This window comes from Zootoca vivipara, chromosome 10 (assembly GCF_963506605.1).
Source record: "Zootoca vivipara chromosome 10, rZooViv1.1, whole genome shotgun sequence".
NCBI lineage: Eukaryota > Metazoa > Chordata > Lepidosauria > Squamata > Lacertidae > Zootoca > Zootoca vivipara.
In genome coordinates this window covers 49,786,516-49,806,205 of record NC_083285.1, presented here as the reverse complement: position 1 = coordinate 49,806,205, position 19,690 = coordinate 49,786,516, and the positions used below count along the sequence as shown (strand labels likewise).

Sequence of the window (19,690 nt, the reverse complement as noted above, 5' to 3'; positions counted from 1 at the left end):
ATGGCAGGCGAATCCCAAATGGCACCAGCCAGTCTGCCAAGTGGGGAAAATTCCTGCCGTGCCCCTGTTCCAACGACAGACGACACACGACGGCATAGCAAGGTCAAGTGTGCAAGCCCTAAAAATAGGGAGAGGTGGACAGGTAAAATGCCAAAAGAGGAAGCTCTGGGTCACATGCATGGGTATATGTACCGGTAGGTCCCTTGATCCGATTAGCTTGCATCCCATTGGCCTGATTGAACCCTGCATCAAGGGACCTACCAATTGGGTGTTGTGTCTACCCAATCATATCCACCCACAACACAAGGGTTTGGTTGCCAGGTCTCACCGCAACACGTGCCCTCTTTAGGGGAGGACCCGATATGTCACTCTAAATATATTGATGCCCTAGTTTCTGGTTAAATATTATTTCCCCTATATGTTAATGCTTTCCGCAATACTAATAAATTAATATTACAAAAGCAGAAAGCCAGTTGAGCATGTGAACTTCTTGGTTCCATTCTCCCCCTCTCAATATTTGTATGGCCAAATTTTCAGTTAAGTATTTGGTTCTTCAGTTAAGGCTCCCTCCAAAACCCATTTCTTCCCAATATTCATATAATAGGTCAAACTCTTCGCTTGGGCAACCCTTTTTATACAGAAGAATGCTGTTCTCTCCCCCGTCCCAGATGTTTGTGTTTGTGATTGAAACAGCAAGCAATACTTCAGAAACCCACAAAGAGGTTTCTCACCTATGGGAGAAGCCAATGATTTATGGCACAATCGCTGCGAATTTAACTTACAGCACTTGTTTGCTTATAAGCAGTGCTTTGTGAATTGTATGCCATGGATAGAAATTGGGTTCTGTTCCAGGATATCCCAAATCCTAATTTCAGAATAGACTAGACAAATCAAGTAACTTTGTTCATTTGCCTTCCTTCCAAGATTAATTTTAGAGAATTTGGTGCTTGTTTCGTTTTAGCAAAGGAAGGAGTGACAAATGTGAATGGCCGGAAGGAACAAAATAGAGATGGGGGTTAGATGGGAAAAAGTGTTCAGGGGAAAGAAAAGTATAGCTATGGGACAGGAAAAGAGTATTGTGCAGGCCACTGTTGCCCCATTCCCTGACTGAAACCCCTTCCTAGCTCTTGTTTTCTTTCTTCATTAGTTAGTGGCCCAGTTCCTACATAATGCTAAGCCATGGTTTGTTCAATGAGTGATGTATCATCTCACCGATGAACAAGCCAGCCATAGCTTGTTTCACCAAAGCTTGGTTTGTTTTCCAGCTGCTCTAGATTTGTGCTTTTGTAGTTTTGAAGAGCATCTGTTGTATTCAGACACAATGTCAAACCAAGGTTAAAACAAGCAATTATTTGTAAGCCAACCACAAACCGTGGCTTCACATTGTGGTTTGTTGCCATCTCAACTAGGGTGCTGAGCTGGGTTCGAACAAACTACACCTTGGTTGAACAAAGCATGATATAGAACCATGTGCAAGCCATGTTACTATCTACATTTTCCCACTTATTATGCAACCAGAAAAAATGAGGCTAGGAATCTTCTATTTAATCTGCTCTCCTCTCACCAAAGATTAGATTATCAGGATGCCAATGACCAGGAAACTCTTAAGTCTCTGCAAAATATATTAACCCCTGTCTATAGGTATTGCAATTATATTGTTATTGCTCAACATATTCTAGAAAGAATTCCACATTTTTCAACCCATCCCATCATGACTCTATCTCATCTTTGGTACAACACACTGTGTGCGCAATAGATAGGTTCTCCAAATTTCCCCCCTTGCTGACAAGTTTAAATGAAACTTTACTACAGGATATTTTTACATGGTTGTGCATTGTTCTATGTAGCATAAACAACAATGCACATCTTTGTTTTACACATGCAACTGAGTTCAGCACAAGCCCTTTGTTTTGTTTTGTATTAGCAGGCACTTGGTAGAAGTAAAAAACAAAGCTCTTTGTGCAGACTCTGTTTGAAACACATTTGTGTTACAGGAACACAAATTTAGGCAAATTTGCAGATTTACAATAATTTGCCTGAACAAGTGTCACAATGACAAGTGCAATACAAACCTTTGTGTTCATTTTTCACAAGTGCTTGTTAATGGGAGTTGTAAATCCTGTGAAAAAGAATACAAGTTTGTGTTGATGGAATCTTCTTACTTGTGTGTCTCTATATTTCTTGCGTTCGTAGGGCATCTAGAGTGTATGCAATGTGTGTTGTCCAACTCTCTGGGTATTAAACAAAGGTTTGATTTTGATTTTTTTTATTAATAACAGCGGTGAAGGACAAGAGGATGCAGGAGAACTTGACTTTAGTGGTCTCCTGAAACGTAGGTGAGAACCAAGCAATGAAGTGAGAAGGTGTGGATTGGAAATGGGTTAGGCTTGCACAACAGAAAGCGTCAGGTGTAAACCCGCCCCCCCCCCAAATGTTACCATCCTTTCCTTTTGATTGATGTTTATAAACTTTTAATTCTTAAGGAAAAAATCTGCTGAGAGTTAAGCCAACTCTGTTAGCATGTTGACAAGAAACCACAAAAGTCTTAGGATATTGTACACTTTCTTAGGGCTGCTGCCCCATATTGTGACTTCATGACATAGGAGTGTTTCAGAGAAGCATTCCTGTGTCACTAAATTATAGCATGGGATGAGGTCATACTGGCAGGTGTCAGTACTGTATATTGGTGTTTGTTTTGTGCCTGCATGTTTCCCCCACCCCTGTCCTATCTAGGGATGAGAAATTCAGACAATGGATCTTTGTGCTACACCCACCCACCACATAAAGAGAAAAGAAAGAAAGAAAAGAAAATGATAACAAAACTGAACTCTGGAACACTTGTTTTCAAAGCATGCAGACCACAGATGTACTGCAGTTTTTTTGGCTCTTGAATTCACCCTCCTTCTGCTAAGGAATGATGTGAAATGATTTACTGAGCTCCGATAATGCATGCATTCATTATGTGTCTGAAAAACACATATGCTGTGGGCTCTTAAAATGGGAAGTCTAGTAGGGCTAGGAAGCAACTTGCTGGGTGGAATCTGATAGTGTATTATAAAACTGGAAACATTTCAGAGGGCACATGGAAGCATTTTTTGAAATTCAAAATAATCCAAGAAGCTGTTAGCTGCGCTTTAAATCCCCAGATATGAATAACAATATGAGCAAGTGTTTAAACATTTGCTTGTCCTTTATATGTGGTTTCAGTTTTCAGTACCCTGTTCTGGTCATGAGGCTTCAAGAACAATTCTGCCCATTTTAGGTTACAAGACTGAGGCCCTATTCAGACCTATCAATCGGAGCTATATTTGTGTTGCAAGAAGCAGGCACACATACCCCTCCCCAAAAAACAGCACAACACACATGATCCAGGCGCTCCACATAGGACCAAGTTTTGCAGATGCATGAAATTTGCCCTACCACCTTTTTGAGATAGCTTCTTGGTAAAAGTTTCTATATTTATATTTTCATCCACCTTAAGGAGCTTAGAACAGCACACATGACCCTCCTCACTCCCCACTTCATCCTCACAACAGCCCTGTTGGATAGATTAGAATTAGAGTGACTGTTCCAAGGTCACCCAATAAACTCCGTGGCTGAGGAGGGATCTGAACCTGGATCTCCACAGTCTTTGTCGAACACTCCCAACCACTATGCAATTCTAAATTTATAAACAGGTGACAGGGACCTCATGCTTTTTGCTGGGTCACCAGGATTTAGGAGGTCACCCTATTGTCATTTTATCAGAATTCCTAAAATTATCATATTCTATTTTAAAAGAGCTCTAGTGTGAATTCACTAGGCAATCCAGGATCCTGCTATAGCCAAGGTGGCCTGGGAGAAATCTCACGCGGCTCTGGCAGTTTCTGTAGGGAAAAGGCTATGCTTAATGAAATAACTATCAAGCTTATTGAGTGGGGGGGGGAATCAAATCGTCACAAGATTGAACCTGAATAACTTTGTTCATTGCGCAAGAGCAGGCAAAATGCAGACAGCTTTTTTTAGATGGATAAAATTAACTAAATAGTCCATTAATACGGTATATCATTTACATAGGGTGCAATCAAAATTAATTTCTAAATGATTTAACCAATATTTAATTGCAAAGGATGCTGGAAGGTTATTTCTTACATTTATTTCTCATGTTTCTTCCATGGAATTCAAGGAATCATAGAGTGAGTTCCCAGGTCTATCATGCAGGCATCACTGACTAGAGTAAAGGCTCTCCTCTCCAGTAACTACTTTTGCAGTGAAGATCGGGCTCACCCATGCTCATAGCTGTCACCTTCCGGACTGGAAGGTGCTTAGATGTTATTTGAACAACAACAGCAAAACTTTAAAAAAATCTATTTCATGCTTGACAGATCTCTATTTTCTCTTCCCTAATTAGGACCCTCAGTTTGACATGCACTCGTTGTAATATTTATATTAATACTAGTAGATATATCTATATCTACATATGGAAATGCATTGGCTTGGTTTGGTTTTCCATTGATGTTTCCTACTAATATACAGCTTGTGTGTGGAAAGGTTTTAGTGAATTTGGCAATAGTGTGGAATTATCAGTATTATTGCTACATTAATTTTGATGTGTTGTATATGGATATATGTGTGTGCATGCATATAGATGTACAGTATAGAAATGTAACTCTTGAGTGGATAATGGGCAAATCAGACTTTCAGTACAATCTGATGACTTTATTTCATAGCTAAGGTTAGAATCATGTTTCTTAGAATAGGTTTTCATATCCCGCTGTACATACAGTAGAGTTAAGTTATACATAACTGCTTTACACCTAACTGCTTTAAGAAAACGTAACTGTGGGAAGGATTCAGTGAATGAGTCCCACTAGTGAAAGCCACTACTGCAACATGGCTTTCCCCCTTTCTCATCTCCCATGCCCCACCACCCAACAATTGGCTTTCCGGGGGTGTTCAGGAGAACTCCCAGAAGAACACATGGAAGGAAGGGGAGTAAGGATCATTCTGTCTGGCAAGGTAAAAAAGCTTAGACTGATGGAACAATTCTCATAGTGCTACTTCAACTCCTCCTCATTTATTTGCTTCTTGTCATGCTAAACTTTATTTCACTGGCTGTACTGAAGGCACTTAATTTTTCATCAGTAAACCATTAGGGAAAACCTGAATGCTCATTTTATGCATGCTGACTCTGCAGATTTTAGGTTGAAATACACTGGAATATATAAACTGCTTGAGCCTCTTGAATGACATTGACTTCAGCTGAAATCAATTTACATGGATGGATGTCAGATTTACATTGCAGCTTATGTCAGCATCCAGCAGCCAAATAGTTAGAACACATGACTGCATTCCTGAAGGCTGAGAGTTTGTCTTACATCTAATGACCAGGTGCAATGCATCTAAACTGTCAATGGTACACTAATCCATTGACTCGCAGTGACAGCTGGACTTGGGGCTGCCATTCCCTAAAACAATAAGTTTCAGAAAGTGGCTTGATTTAACTGCTTGGATGTAATGAACTTTCATTTCTGCAAAAAACAAAGTGAAATTCCAGGAAAGAAAGAAACTGTAGTATTTAACTGACCTTTAAAGAAGTATATATTTAACAATACATTCACTAAGATGGGATAAAAGATCCACAAAAAATAGGATAGGATAAATTAGATGCAACAAAAGAGCCATATTGATTAAAGGTGGCATTACGGCCTGTTTCTGCAGGTTCTGTAAGCCCTGCCTTGTATCTGTTAAGCTGCGTTTTTATATTTTTTATTGGATGTTCTTAATTGGTTTGAATGTAAGTCACTTAGGGTCACTCTTGAGAAAAGTGACGAACAACAACAGCATGTCTCCTGCCCATTATCCACTCAGCCATTTCATCCTCAGGACAAAGTTTGTTTGCTCAAGGATTTGTTCTTCAGTTGAACAAGGTAAATGAAGAGGGTGGATGAGTATTTCTTATAATGGGTTGAAAATCAGGACGCACCAATCTTGATTCTCAACAACTGCCTAATGAATGTTAAAGGGGAACATTCTCATCTTGGTTCCTGTTGATGCATGTGCAACTGAGAGGAGTTGCCACAGCTAGGATGGCCAGCCTATTAAAATGAGAATTCATCCCCTTAATGCATGTCAGCTTTTGGATATGTTTGCATTTTTACTTGACCTTTGGAAACGTAGAATCTAATTGACACGGCAGTATTTTGCAGTAAGTAGCCGACCTTTGTAAACTGTAAGCTTGAAAAAGTGAAATAAGCGGTCATGTCATAAAGCCACACCCATAATATATTAACAGTGTGTATTCTCTTATAGACACTTAAAATGATATTGTTAATGCAATAAAACCCGTTCACAACATGTGATTCATATCAGTACATTATATGAACATTTTGCTAGGATCTACAAAAAATGGCCAAGGATCTTTATAAAATGTTACTATAAGGCAAAGTACTCCTCCTCACCCCAATAATTTAGTGGTTCCATTTCTTTAAATGAAAAATACACTGCCATAATAATAATAATTGTTGTTGTTTAGTCGTTTAGTCGTGTCCGACTCTTCGTGACCCCATGGACCATAGCACGCCAGGCATTCCTGTCTTCCACTGCCTCCCGCAGTTTGGTCAAACTCATGTTTGTGGCTTCAATAATAATAATAATAATAATAATAATAATAATAATAATAATAATAATATCATTAATGTTTACTGCTACAGAATTAAATTCAGTCCAATTAAGACACAGGTTCAATATATTCCATGTGGTAGTCTCACCATAAGGTTATCATTCATTTTCACATTATTAACATTGCTTTTATATTGGATTGGAGATAGATAATTCGTTTGAGAATGATGCTCTGTAGAGCAGCCAGTTCAGGTGAAAATGACAGGTGACATTACCAATCATGGCAACCTTTTCACAGTGAGAAAATTATCCTTCACCAACCTGGTATCCTCCAGGTGTTTTGGAGTGCAACTTCCAGACAGCATGGGAGCTGTAGTAACCTCAAGTGATTTCATCTGACCACTTCCTCTTTATGCCAAGAGGATTTTTCAAGCCTTCTGTAGTGAAATTACATGGTTTGTGTGGTGGGGTGTAACTTTGAAGGATTCGGACACACTGATCTTCATCAGCAAATTTCTGGGAGCACTTAAAAATCTGACCAAGTGGCAGGCAAGGCTCATATTAAAACTGTCTATGTCTACTCTCCTTGTAGATTTCCCCATTGCTATTGCAAAAATTATTTTTGATGGGGGGGAAAGGACCAGTTATTGCCTCTGCAACTTGTTGTCCTAAGCTACCAAATAATTTTTACAAATTTCCTTTTTGAGACAATGGGTATGTTCACACATCATGGCAAACCATGGTTAATAGTTCCCGTGAACATACAGATCACTCTCAATTTGCTCCTCTCCACAAGTGGGAGCAACAAACCACAATCTATAGATTAATGTTACATATGAACTGGGGATCATGAACTGGAGCTAATGTTTGTGCTTGGATTACCATGCTCCCTGGTTTGGATTTAACACTAACTCAGGGACCCTATTTCCTGTTTCCACTTGCTAGTGGGGAGGAGAAAAGCGGGAGCAACCAGCCTGTTCACAGTAAGCTGCTACCCTGACATGCCAATATTTCTTAATAATCAGACAAACTTTAATAGTAAAATTCTCAAAATGCCTCCTGTGTTTATGGCCTGACCCAATAGGCTACTTCCTGTTAATCCCGGGCCTTTAAAAATTATATTTTTCAAAATACATCTCACAGTTTTCTTTCCATCAGTTGAAGCCCACACATGGAAAAACAATAGATTGGTGCAGAAGTCCAGTTTCTTTCAGGTGAAATCTCACAGGTTTGAATTCAAAAGTCTAACTCAAGATCTGTAAAATGTTACCCACTGAAGACAGGGGTAAGTATGCATCCTGCTACTTCTCTCCCCTTCTTGGATAAGGATAAGGACGTTTGATTGCACAACCAACCTTGTTAGCTCAGGCACGTCCTTAAGCCTTTGACTTAAATCACTAGTCCTATCTAAAACAACAACAACTTATTCCACTGGGAGTTGAATTCACATGTGTCCTCTTCATGATGCTAACTTCTGGCACATCTTTTCTTTTTTCTCTCCTTTCCTCCCCCATCTCTTATTCTGATCAGGGAGGTTAAGCAGCAGGAGCCTGAGGAGCCTGATGTAGATGTGTGGGAGATCCTGAAGGCTGCAAGCCCCAATGACTATGAGAAAATTGCCTTTCAGTATGGAATCACTGACCTGAGGGGCATGCTGAAACGTTTGAAGCGCACCCGCAGGGAAGAAAAGAAAAGTGCAGGTAGGGGAAGCAAGGAAAAGCTGTTTCACATCTGCCTAGGAATACAAGTGACACTTTTCCTCCTAAAAGGTTCTTGCAGACAGGAATTGGTCTTGCAGCTCTCATAACAAGGTCTCCAATTCTTTCCGAAAGAGAGCCGTTCTCTTTTTAACAATTGAGCCATGTGAAGAATTCACACACACACACACAGGCTTTGCATTGGCTGGGTCCATGGAGGATCCAACCATTTAATGAGCAGACCAGCAAGGAGAACCTCTGGTTCATTCTACTCTAATGACACACCTCCCCATTCCCCCGTGCTGCTTTCTGATTGGCTGTGAGTGCAGATTGGCTAGTGCCGCCATGGTACAAGCTGACCCCAACTAGCCAAATGATGCTCCTCACCCTGCCATGGGCACAAAGGGGGCTCCATGACAGCAAGGAGCCAGGAGTCTCAAAGGAATTTGTTGTATTTTTAACAACTGAGGCATATGAAGAATTTTGCCAAGTATGGCTTCATTCCTCACTGGGGAAACCAGGCTTGTTAAATTATCTTCCTCTTGTTATGGTAACTAGGCTTCATGACCTGCAAAGCTACAGTGCAGTTTTTGGGGGGGTCAGACAACTCAGAATTTGTGTTTATTTTAACTCCAGGATTCGAGAGCAGATAACACATTTTAAAAACAGCAATATACCATTTGAAACACATTAAGCAGAATGGCTGATTATTCCATATTTTCCAGGGCTCATCCTAATGCAGGCATCCCCAAACTTCGGCCCTCCAGATGTTTTGGACTGCAATTCCCATCTTCCCTGACCACTGGTCCTGTTAGCTAGGGATCATGGGAGTTGTAGGCCAAAACATCTGGAGGGCCGTAGTTTGGGGGTGCCTGTCCTAATGTGTATCTCCATTAATTCACTATTGTCCAAATGACAATCTCTTCCAAATCACTGCCTTCCCACACTTTCTCTGACCTCAGTCTGGATTGTCTCATGCCAGGGATGCTCCAAAATGGAGTGTGAGGAAATCTGGATGGAGGGAGATGAAAGTGTGGGAAGTCTGTGATATGAAAGAGAATGTCGTCTGGACAATGGAGGTATGGGAATCTTACAAACCACATTGAACAACAGTATGAAGGCGCCTTTAGACATTGTAAAGTTTCATGAGAGAGTATGGGATTCCACATATTTTCTGTCTGTGTGTCTCCGCTTCAACATTTTTTATCACCCAACAGCTTTTGCTAAGATTCTGGATCCTGCATATCAAGTGGATAAAGGAGGCAGAGTAAGATTTTCAGTGGAGCTGGCTGACCCAACAGTGGAACTCAAGTGGTACAGAAATGGGCAAGAAATACGTCCAAGTGGAAAGTAAGTATTCCCGTAAACCCAGCTTTGTTTAAATGTTTCATATTCAGTTCTTATATCCTTAATTAAGAGAATTGGGTGTTTTATTGCAGGTGTATTCTGCATTATGTTGTTGACCTATACTGTCAAGTGTGTAAATTGCAAACTTGTAGATCCATGTCAGTTATATATTGACAAGCAGAGCCTGTGGGAGGGTGGTGTGGCAGGTGGATGAGATGCTCCTTAGGACTGGATGTGTCCGGGAACTCTCTGCACCCCTGCCATTGCCAGCCACTCTGAACAATGAGCCCCCTAGGACAGAAAGGAAGAAAAGTCATGAGGAGGAGTTTGGGTCACTGGAGTAGAGTCTGTGCTCATAATCATTGCCTGCTTCCCCAAGGAAGGAACATTCCTCAAGGTCTGTACATTCTCTCAAGAAGCCAGATCAACTGAAGATGCTACTTTGCATTTTTCGGGCCACCAAGCAGCTGTTAGATGCTAATGAGCTTTGGTCATTACTGACCTGATACCAATGTGAACCCGTAACCTCAAGGTGAAAGGCTCCATATCCCATTACCTATCCCTTGAGCCATCTGGCCTACCAGTAATGTTGGCTCCTTTTGCCCTAGCTATTATTGTACTTTTTGAAAAAATGACAAGAGTGCTGAAATGAAACCTGGGCTCCTGTTACAGGTTATTTCCATCTTCACTGATCTAGGGTTTCAGAGACTGCTCTGTTTGGGCCTCTTTAACTTTGTGTTTGCAATAATCCTTCCCCAGCTTCCTAGAAATAATGTATTCTGATAGTTTTGGGGCCATATACATTTAACTTACAGGTGTTAAAATGCAAAAGGAATAAGCCGTGGGTGGAGGGATGACCACTGATAACTATTAATAATTGCAATAGGTCTCAGGGGAAATCTCTCTTCTGAAACTTTTTGCTTTTGGGTGGGTGGGTGTCAATTCCCTGTTGACACTTGTGGGGGGCTTTCCTCAAATCTGTAGCAGGAAAGGAAATGTTTAAATTCCACACCACCACTAGCAGCAATGGTTACAACCCTACCATAAGCTTAGGTTTCTTCTTCTTTTTAATTAACACTAAACTACAGAGCCTAGGGCTTGCTGATCAGAAGGTTGGTGGTTCGAATCACCGCAACAGGGTGAGCTCCCGTTGCTTGGTCCCAGCTCCTGCCAACCTAGCAGTTTGAAAGCATGTCAAAGTGCAAGTAGATAAATAGGTACCGCTCCAGCAGGAAGGTAAACAGTGTTTCTGTGTGCTGCTCTGGTTCGCCAGAAGTGGCTTAGTCATGCTGGCCATATGACCCGGAAGCTGTACGCCGGCTCCCTTGACCAGTAAAGCGAGATGAGCACTGCAACCCCAGAGTCGTCCACAACTGGACCTAATGGTCAGGGTTCCCTTTACCTATGCCTCCCAATAGCAGTTTTTTTCTGGGTGGCTTACAGATTAAAAAACCCCATTAAAAATGCAATAATGATCATAGAACAATAAAAGGGCATGCAAATTTCATTATAAAAAATCAATATAAAAATTCCAATGCAGAAAGTATAAACAGGTAAGAGAAATACATGGCATCTTTTTAAGACATCCTGTTGCATAGGTTCTTCTTCTACACTACCCTTCTATTAGATCAACAGAACACTGTACAATTCCTAGAAACCTGGCCATAATTCCATGTTTGCTATTTTGCCATTTTCCAACAGATACATATTTGAGCACAAAGGTAATGAGAGAATCTTATTTGTCAACAACTGCATGCTCACAGATGATGCCCGTTATCATGTGACTGCTGGCGATGAGAAATGCTCTACAGAACTCTTTGTAAGAGGTAAGCAAGATTACAAAGTTTCTGTCAGTTTCTCTTCTAATATGAGATAGCACAGTTTTGTTGTTTATTTGTTCTACATGGGGATGACAATTCAAATAGATGAAATGAGCCACCAGCACTTGCTATGGCTTAACTACAGCCATGGGTGCTCAGCTACACCCTGGAGCATGTGAGGAAGGAAGACCAAGACCAAACAGAGTTTCCCCTTCTCATTTGCTCTTCCATTCCCATGGCCTTTCCACTGCCACCAGGTGGAAGTCTTTGTTTTCTTACTTGCTAAAATTCTGTTTGGTAAAATTATTTCAGTAAGATTTCTTCCCTCTTCTCTTTATGCCTCATAGACGCTCACTTTTAAAAATTATTATTATAGCAGGTTGTAGAATCAGGGAACTGGTAGAAAAATAAATGCTATAGACAAATAAGTGCATGTAGTCTGAAAGAAAGAAAATGGCGGAGGGGAGAGGGGGGGACTTTTTCCCTACTTGCACTGTTTTGATGTACTGGTGCAATATCCTAGGTCAGCTGACAGTGACTGCACAATGCCATGCAGGGTTTTTTAAAAATGTTTTCCAGTCTAAGTCCACCAGTTTTCCACCACTCTTATGTTCTTCTTTGCTCATGCAATGGATCATAAGACTTAGGGCTCCCAGAATGCTTCAGCTCCAGCTGGTATGAGATGTGGAAACTTGGTCTTGCTGATTCAAAGGAGATTGCAATGTACAAAACCATCTGATGTTATGATTTTAAAACAGAGTGTTCTTTGTTCCTCTCCCCTCAGAGCCCCCGGTGATTGTGACCAAAGGCTTAGAAGATACCAATGCTTATATTGGTGACAAAATAGAATTATCAGTTGAAGTGTCTGAAGATGATGCAAATGTGAAATGGTAAGCCACCTACATCCTTCTTTAATTAATATTTTTTTGGGGGGGGAGCAATCCTGCTAAGATTAGTTGTGGTTAATGTAACAAGTTAGTCATACCCAGTTTAAGTTCCATTGCTTTAAACTGGTCGTGGCCATAATGGGTTTTAGCTAGATTGGATTTTGTTAGCCTAAAATGAAGTGCCTGTCAGTATAAGGGCGTATTGTACAATTTATCCTGCTGCATTTTTGAATGTACTGGCTGGGGCTCATGAGAGTTGTAGTCCAGATTATGTAGAGGGCACCATGTTGGGAAAGGTTGGCTGCTTTAAGAAGCAATTCAGGGGTAGCCAGTGTGGCGCCCTCCAGATGTTGGGTCCACAAACCACAACACCCCCAACCATTGGCCATGATGATGGGGGCCAATGAGAGTTGATCCAACAACATCCAGTGGGCTCGTTAGCTACCCCTGCAGTAGTTAGAGGTAATTCACTAGAGCCACATATGAATATTTCATAAGGTTGTGAATTTTTCACAGAGGAACAGCACCAATGAGGGGAGATGTAAGCTGCCATGGAATTTACTAATTTTAGATGTTCCAAAGGGCAGACATGGCAGTTTAGTAGATTTGGATCATGTGCAAATGTCAACATGTGCACATGGAGTTTTGTACAAGCAAAGGTTTATGCAGGGACCATCCCCTGGCACTGAAAAAAACAAGGTTTCCCTTGTTCAGATCAACTTCAATTTCAGTGAAGATTGTGTCCATGTACACCTAAACCCTAAGGGAAAGGGATTTGGACAATTCATATTGCTGAATTCAGTTGGGCAAAATATAACAAAAAGCTACCCAAGGGCCAGTTATGCCATATGCATCAACAACATAGTAAGAGGACGAAAGTGAAGGTGTTTGTGATTGCTCCATATCTTTGCTGAGTGACCACAGCCATAACCACCAACTTTTTGATTGCCACTCATGGCTTGTTCAGCTTGATCAGATTTTAAAATGGTGTGGAACTGCCCTTTGATGATAAATCTCCATTTAAAAAATGAAGATTAAAGCTAAAGAAAACTCACCCTGATCATTGAGGAACAAAGTTGCAACTATGTTCAATTTATTGTTAATCCAGAGCTCGTAGGACAGAGATTTCTTTAATAATAAACTAGTACTAGCATAATGAGACAAGCCCTTCACATGATGATTATCACATGAAATGCTATTCATTGGGAGGGATTCTGCCACAGAGATAAACATTATTTGTGGTCAAAGAAAAGCTAATTGCAATAAAAATCAAAACCGAACATCCCATAAATATAAAAATAAAATCTGTGTGGGTGTGGGAGAGAGAATATGAATACAGTATTGTGAAAGTGGCAACTTGTATTTTTAATGGGGAACCTTGTTATGGAAATATTTGCTTTTGTCTTAACAGCCCTACCATTAGGTAGAGGCAGATGGGTTCCTCAGGCAGCAGTCGCTGAGTTGGTGGGTGGAGTGGGCACAGGGAACAGGTGCTGGAGGACAGAGTTCTATGTTGCACGCGGCCTGCCCTGCGCCCCCTGAGTGAGCCTCCTGCTCTCAGGTGTGCTGTAAGAAGTAAGATGCCACTGCCAGTCTGATGGGCTTCTGGCAAGGGGAACGGCACAGGTAGGGGTGTGCCTTGTCCTTTGTCTTGCAAAATGTCTTGCAAATCTACCAGAAAGTTTTTCCGGGGCGTATTTCCAAGCAGGAAAGACTGTGAGTTCTTATCAGTAGACAGTCACCCTTTTGTTTTGGTTGTTGTCCCTGAACAGGTTTAAAAATGGTGTGGAGCTGCCTCTTGATAGTAAATCTCGATACAAAGTGAAGGTTGAGGGTAAAAAACACACTCTAATCATTGAGGAAGGAACCAAAGCTGACAATGCAACTTATTCAGTGATGACAACGGGAGGACAATCATCTTGTAAACTAAAAGTTGACTGTAAGTGTGGGGGGTGGGGTATGGTGTTTTAGTTGTGCTAGAAATCGTACATGTGATGCCTTCTGGAGCCTCCTAGTTCTACTCAGCACACACATGCGGACAAGCAAGTGAAAGTGTCTCCTTTTAAGCAACTACTGGGGAACATGAACATTGTACTAATTTTTTGATATTACTCTCTAAGCCATTATTTGCATGCTTATACCTTTTATGCTGTTAACTGAGAATTCAGTTCTGGACAGCACAGCTAATAGGCACTGCTTCTAACTAGACAATAAGTTAATTGCATAAATGCGGTCAATGTACATACTATTTGTTCTATACATAGCAGACTTGGGAAAGATTGAGCAGCCCCAGGAGGACTGTGGAGCTGGGGAGAAGTTTACCTCTTTCTCTCCCTAGCATGAACCTAACAAAAATTGCCTATCTGAATTGGCTATTTGTGGCTGCTACTTACAAAACAAAAACATGCATGTTAATTGTATTCAGGAAATTCATGTCTTGCTTGACCTTAATACAAAACTTGCTAGGTTCTTAGATGCACATTGGAGTTCACAGTGTGAATGGACACAGTAGCTTCCTGTGGTCCAGATATGCTCCAGTTCAGCACCGCTGACATAAACAGATCATGATGAACTGCTGCAATAATTTTTCTCATTTCTCTATTTCAAAGTGAGGCCACTTAAGATACTACATCCTTTGGAAGACCAGACTGTGAGGCTTGGCAAAGAGCTCTCCCTGAAATGTGAGATCTCTGAGAATGTAGAAGGGAAGTGGTACAAAAATGGGCAGCTTCTCCAACCCAGTGACCGCATTAAGATACATCATAAAGGAAGGTAGGCATGCAAAACAGTAACCCTTGAAGGTCAGGGTTAAAAATCACCTGGAGCCATTCCTTTATTACAGGTAGGTAGGATTGCCATACGTCCGGCAGGTATTCAGTCCTCGTAAGCAGCATTGGGGGGGGGGGGGTTGGAATCGCTGAAACGTCTGGGGAAACTAAAAAAAAGCTCAACAACAAGGATAAAGGTTGTTAATTTCAAATGACAGCCATCTTGGGACATTCTGGTTATGAAAAACAAGTAAGACCCATATATTTATAAGCAAAAAAGGGGGGCAAACTAGATGAGTAAAGGAAGACTCATAAGTAACATTTCCTGATTGGTTGTAAATTAATAATGAGGTTGGAGGGAGCAGCAATTAGATCAGTGCTGCTACATGAGTGCTGCTTCTATTCTCGGGACAGTAGATGAACACCCAGCTGCTAAAGTAGTAAAAATGGTATCGGCATCATAATTTGAAAATCAAAGGGCAGAAATCGTTTATAGCTGCACACATAGGAGGAGGAGCCCATAAATTTTAGTGGCATCCATCAGTTCTTCCTCTTACAAACTTGATGGTATGAAATGTCTGTAAAAATGTAGGTGTAAACTCATCTTTGCATTCAGAAATATGAAACAATTTGGGTCTAATTCATAAGACATTAGAATTGTATTGTCATATAATGCAGTGTATAGTTTATGATCTCATACTTTAAGTTCTTGCATATATTTTTTCCTTTAAATTTTCCGTCTTGATTTTCCACAGAATCCATCGGCTAATTGTTGATAAATCACTCATTGAGGATGATGGAGAGTACATGTTTGTTCCAGATGCCTATAATGTTAACATCCCCTGCAAAGTGCATATTATAGGTAACTTTTGAGTTCCTGTTTGTTCCTTTTTAAAAATGTTTCATGTGCTATTTAATATTCAGAGGCAGGCCTGCGTGGATCACAGGGCTAGTGTACTGTTGGCCTTAAAGCAGAGATTGGATCAGCTAGATGATTTGCTAGTGGTTGCTTTTGTTTCCTGCGTTTGAACATTTGTGCATAGCTGCCAAGTCTCCCGTTTTCCCCGGGAAACCCCCGTTTTTCCAGCTGTCCCCAGCCGAAAAAATTGATTTTTTTTGTTTTTCCCCGGTTTATTCTGGCGCGGCAGCCATTTTGGAACTGGGTGGAGCATGCTCAGAAGCAACTTTTGATGCTGCTCTGCCCAGTTCCAAAATGGCTGCAGCGCGACTTCTGGTACCTCAGTTTGCAACTGCCTCAGGGAGCGACGGATAGCGGTGGAACGGATAGCGGTCGCAAACCGAGGTATTACTGTATGCCATAAGACACATATGCTTAAGGTATACTGAAGCTGGGGAAAATCTGTAATATTCCTGATTATAACATATGAAAGAACCAAAAATGTGTAACATTTTTGAATGCACCATATGAGGAAGCCAATTGTTGTATGGATGGCTTGCTAACAATGTTTGGGACAGCATATAGGACGGGGTGATTTGTCAATTCCAGGATTCAAACATAAAGGAAATGGACAAGTTTAGAAAGTTTTCATCTATTGCTTTCTGTACTGTTAAGCTTACATAATGAAATGTTCTTCTCATTGTGCAAATTCCTCAGTGTCTCAATTTTGCAGATCCTCCTAAAATCCACCTTGATGGACTTGGTGATGGCAATACAGTGACAGTTGTAGCAGGAACCAAGTTACGTCTTGAAATTCCTGTCTCTGGAGAGCCAACTCCGAAGATTATGTGGAGCAGAGGGGACAAGGTACAACTATAACATAAACATATATCTGCAATCTGATGTCAAGTCTTTAAAACTTATCAGCTTTGTTGTGTTTTATAATAAAATATGAGTAGCAGAGTAACCTGTATCAACAGTAGTATACCTTTGAGCTATATTTTGGGTGATTAATGATTGCTCCTAGCCTATAGCACACAGGAAGCACATTATACTGAATCAGATCGTTGGTCTCTCTTGCTCTGTAATGTCAAGACTGACTGGCAGGTAGCTTGCTAGACAGGTGACATTCCCAACCCTACTGTCAGATGTTGGGAACTGAATCTGGGACCTTTTTGATAAAAATCAGAAGATGCATTCCCAGAACCTTCCTGAAGCAGAAGACTGAGCCATCCTTGACTAAACATCCTGTCCTTTAAACAGGAGGATGCTTAACCTATGAAAAGCTCCATAATTGCTGCAGTTATTTTCACAATAAAATGTAAAAGCCATTTATCATTTTGTATGAAATAGTGCAGGGGGGAGAAGAGGGTAAGGAATAAGCAATGGATTCAAGCGGAAGTGCAAGTACTGTTTAATCAATAGTCATCCTACTATCTCATCATTCCTCCTAGTGATATGGTGGGTAACTAGGCTCACAATAGGTTTCGAAGATGGAGGGATTTATGTCCATCCTATCTTATGCTGGAGGGGTATGTCTTGTCCTTACTGCAGTTACACAAATGTGTGTCAACTAGTGGTATGTTCTGTGTGATGCTGCTTGTGATAGGAACACAGGAAGCTGCCTTTTGCATGGTTGGGCTGTTTGTCCATTCAGCCCAGTATTTTTTTCCTCTGATAGCAGTTGCTGCCCAAAGGTGCTCTGTTTCACACTGTTACCTGATATTCATTCAACTGGAGATGTTAGGGATTGAACTCAGGAACTTCTGCATTCAAGTCATGTGTTCTACTGCTGAGCTGCAGTTCACTCCTGCCCATTGGATCTCAGTCTAACTGCCCACAATGTATTTCACCTGTACAGAAGGCAGAGAGAGGGTGTGTGTCAAAGAAAGGGTAGTGTATTGGGAGGAAGTGTGGCAAGAGAGTTGGGTGGAGAGTTAATAATGTTTTAAAAATATCCTGTGTGGATGCTCGTTTCACTGCACAGATTATAGCTTGCTATGTGGTGGCTGATTCATTCTCAGTTGCACTCCACCACATCACCTCCTACATTATTTTGTAAGGGACTATGGTCTGCAATGCTGCTTCTAGAGGTAGTACCAAAAGAAGTGGTGATACCAGTTTGGACATTACTATAGAGTGTGTGACCCATTGACATGCTCCATATTAAACTCTCCCCCCCCCACACACACACACATCTGCAGTGGCCTCTTGGCAAATAGGAGGCACTGCTGTTCTCCTCCCACCCATGTCCCCAATGTAGATGTTCACTCACTTCATGGTGGCGGAGAGGCACCATTTTGTAGTTTGCCTCAGGGGCCAAAATGTTCTTGGCCAGCCCTGTCTGTTGGGCACTTTTTCATCTCTTATTCAAATTACTGTTAGATTTTTGTATATATATCTTGTGGCTAGCTTTGCAGATTTCTATTTTGATATCATGCTTTGATTCTTATTTGCCAATCTCCTAGTGGTTTTCAATCCCATGCTGTAAAATCTCTCTCCTCCTCCCCCGCCCTGCATAATTGATAGTGGCTCATGGATCCTGCAGCCAGAATACGGGCAGATAATTACCCAGACAGCAGTTGTTTGGTGATTGATTCAGCTGAGAGAGATGACTCAGGTGTCTACAGAATAATGTTAAAGAATGAGGCAGGAGAAGACACAGCCCACATCAACATCAAAGTGGTTGGTAAGTCTTTCCAGTTGTACTTTCGTACCAAGACTGCTCTACTTGGTTCTGTGTTGTTATTTATCATTTCTATGGGTCTTTTCAATATACAAAGTACTTCATAGGGCTGTAGCCAAGTAACTTTTACTCAGTTAATCCTGTCCATTAATAGATTTACTCTTGAGTAAAAATGGAATACAACCCATAGTTTTTAGCCTCACTGATTTTATGGGTCCACCCCCCCTGTTTTTTTATTTTTTAATATGATTGCATTTGATTTTTGCTTGTTTTCTTGAAAAAGTAATAGCTTTTAAACTATGCTGTTCAATGTTCAGAAAAAGTGTTTGAGTGGTATACAAAACTAAATTATAAATGAGCTGAGGTAAGAGATAATGGCCTGGTTTGCTTGCCACATTCAAGCATAGTTTCAATGTGCTTGTACACATTGCTCAAAAGTTCCTGCCAGTGCTCCTTTCCTACTGTGTCACTGACAAAGCAACCCAGACTATGTCTTGATATGTCACCCAAATCTTACCTCATGGTTTTTTTTCTCTTCAAACATACCATGAGTGGTAACCAATGTTTGTTCTTCACTTACTGCTTCTGTTCTGTGAAGGTTTGGATGATATGACAAGCCACACTCCAGGTAGGATTCAACCAATGAGCCCTGAACAAGGACTTCTGTTTGAGGAATTGGGTTTTTTCCACTCCCCCCCCCCGGCATGTCTCCTCCTCAAAATTGACTCTGGGAAGGTTGGGAGAACCCCTGGAACAACATGTGGGGGGAAGAGAGGGGGATAATTTTGCCTGGTAAGCTTAAATGCTTGCCCTGACAGAATTATCACTTCAAAGACTTGTTTTGTCTGTGGTGCAGCAGCATGAATGGAAGAAGAATACTGAGGGGGTGTTTGTGCAACGTGGTTTAATATGATGTACAAACTGGACTAATTATTGTTTCCAAGACCGCCAATGAACTTATTTGTAGTTGAGATTTACACCTCGGTC

The 19,690-nt window shown here is 41.0% G+C and overlaps 1 protein-coding gene across 13 annotated transcripts in view; it reads left to right on the top strand.

Annotated features, from left to right (window-relative positions):
- Nucleotides 1-19,690, top strand: part of MYBPC1 (myosin binding protein C1) — a 90,452-nt gene that overhangs the window by 39,052 nt on the left and 31,710 nt on the right. For all 13 annotated transcript variants that reach the window (XM_060279916.1, XM_060279915.1, XM_060279914.1 and 10 more), the window contains 10 exons: nucleotides 2,280-2,336; nucleotides 8,131-8,300; nucleotides 9,515-9,647; nucleotides 11,346-11,470; nucleotides 12,249-12,354; nucleotides 14,124-14,290; nucleotides 14,961-15,123; nucleotides 15,875-15,981; nucleotides 16,751-16,884; nucleotides 18,547-18,706. In XM_060279916.1, the coding sequence (XP_060135899.1) occupies nucleotides 2,280-2,336; nucleotides 8,131-8,300; nucleotides 9,515-9,647; nucleotides 11,346-11,470; nucleotides 12,249-12,354; nucleotides 14,124-14,290; nucleotides 14,961-15,123; nucleotides 15,875-15,981; nucleotides 16,751-16,884; nucleotides 18,547-18,706 (1,322 nt within the window). The remainder of the gene's footprint in view (nucleotides 1-2,279; nucleotides 2,337-8,130; nucleotides 8,301-9,514; nucleotides 9,648-11,345; nucleotides 11,471-12,248; nucleotides 12,355-14,123; nucleotides 14,291-14,960; nucleotides 15,124-15,874; nucleotides 15,982-16,750; nucleotides 16,885-18,546; nucleotides 18,707-19,690) is intronic.